Source organism: Rhagoletis pomonella, unplaced genomic scaffold, assembly GCF_013731165.1.
Source record: "Rhagoletis pomonella isolate Grant_MI unplaced genomic scaffold, Rhpom_1.0 Rhpom_scaffold_07358, whole genome shotgun sequence".
In the NCBI taxonomy this organism is placed as follows: domain Eukaryota; kingdom Metazoa; phylum Arthropoda; class Insecta; order Diptera; family Tephritidae; genus Rhagoletis; species Rhagoletis pomonella.
In genome coordinates this window covers 763-2,420 of record NW_023465886.1, presented here as the reverse complement: position 1 = coordinate 2,420, position 1,658 = coordinate 763, and the positions used below count along the sequence as shown (strand labels likewise).

The following is a 1,658-nucleotide window of genomic DNA, read 5'->3' as shown; positions in this document are numbered from 1 at the left end:
TTTTTATTTTTATTATTAGTATTTCACACACCTACGATTGTTTCGACAGAGCTTTCAAGCAAAAGTGATAATTGCTGTGCAGCGCCATCGAGTTTAATTTAATTTTCAGAAGCTATTTGAGTTTCTAAGCTGCGTGCCACACACTAACGACTGTTTCGACATAGTTCATTTAACATGTAATCGATAAAGCAGTCGTTGTATTTAACTCAATGTCCTAACGGCCCTAAAAGTTATTTTTCACTGTGATTTCTGAAAATTGGCAAACAATTTGAATTTGAACATAACGTAGAGAAAGTGCTTGCTTAGCCACGTCTTCAATAGTTATTCGAAAACGTGTTAACCAACTTTTTCAATGCCTTGAAATAAAACTAGTTTTATTTATATTTCATATTCATGATATATTTCATGTTGTATAAGAATAAGTTATACCAGGAAACGGTAAAAAACATACTTCACATCATAAAAGCTAATCAATTAATCCATTAGCTGACTTAAAACAAATTTCTGCTTTCACCGAAAATTTACAAATATAAAAGAAATCTTTAGTTGGTTTATTTATTGCCGTCTTACTATTTCAATACTTTTTTTAAGTGCTAAGCCATTTCCTTCTTACGTATGCATTTTCGCAATGAATGTGCAATTTTTTCAGTACAATGGGTGATCAAATTACAAAACCAAAAAAATAAAACAAGAAAGTTTTACCGCCTCAAATTAGCGTCGTTGCCATCACCTGCACCAACGTTTGGTGCTTGAGCGCCCAAGTTTTCTCCTTCATCAGCACCCCATTGGAAGCCACCTGGACGGTCGCCAACCCACGGAGGATTGTTATTATCAATGTGCTCGTTAAATAAGACTTTTCTATGAAGATTTATACATTTTATTAGTTATAAATTTCAGCATGTGAGCATTAAATATCTAGGGACTTACAAAAAATGCGGAGTTTTGAGGATTCTATAGCCGTTAGCTTGAAGCGGAAAAACATCTTCAAGGAAATAATAAATATGGCCTACACCCATACCAACAACATCGACCCAAATAGTGTTGCCCAGTATCATTGAACAGCACATTAATACCCATGGCAAGTAAGGCGCCTGCAAGGGGATACAATTAGGCATAGACACACTACTACTTTAAGAGTCGTACTTCTACGGCTTGAAGTTTACTTTAGTGATTACATAATTTTAAAGAACGGGAATTACCTGAAAATTTAACACACCAAAGAAATTCATACGCACAAACGGATTTCGGCGTGACCATACATAAACTAGCATTAATGTGAAAGCTTGCCCGAGAAAAAGCAGATTCACGAAGAGTCCAAAGAAAACCATTAGCCCACCTCCAAACAGGAACATCATAACAAAATCAGCGGTGCGATCGCGGAAGAAGCTCTCCTCGAGCATACGACAATAACTTTGATTAAAAAAGAGAAACATACGAACTACATACATACATATTTACATACATAACGCACACTGTCTTCAAAAGAGTCACAACTCAAAAGTTGGCATTATTGAAATTATGCGCTAAAAATGTACGCAGAGCTTTTATTTACCTTTCAGCAAAAGCTAGAGCAAATTTTTGTTATACAGTAAAACCCGCTTAAGTACCTCACGAAAAATTTCAGCTTTTTAAGGTACTTAGGCGGGTTGGGTACTTAA

General features: G+C 35.5%; 1 protein-coding gene across 1 annotated transcript; it reads right to left on the bottom strand.

Moving 5' to 3' along the window:
* Nucleotides 1-539: 539 nt before the first annotated feature.
* Nucleotides 540-1,445, bottom strand: LOC118755781 (derlin-2-like). Its single transcript, XM_036490600.1, has 3 exons — nt 1,200-1,445; nt 928-1,091; nt 540-858 (listed from the first exon to the last, which is right to left on the bottom strand). The coding sequence occupies exons 1-3, from the start codon at nt 1,431-1,433 to the stop codon at nt 699-701; spliced, it is 558 nt and encodes a 185-aa protein (XP_036346493.1). The 5' UTR covers nt 1,434-1,445; the 3' UTR covers nt 540-698.
* Between the last annotated feature and the right edge of the window lie 213 nt (nt 1,446-1,658).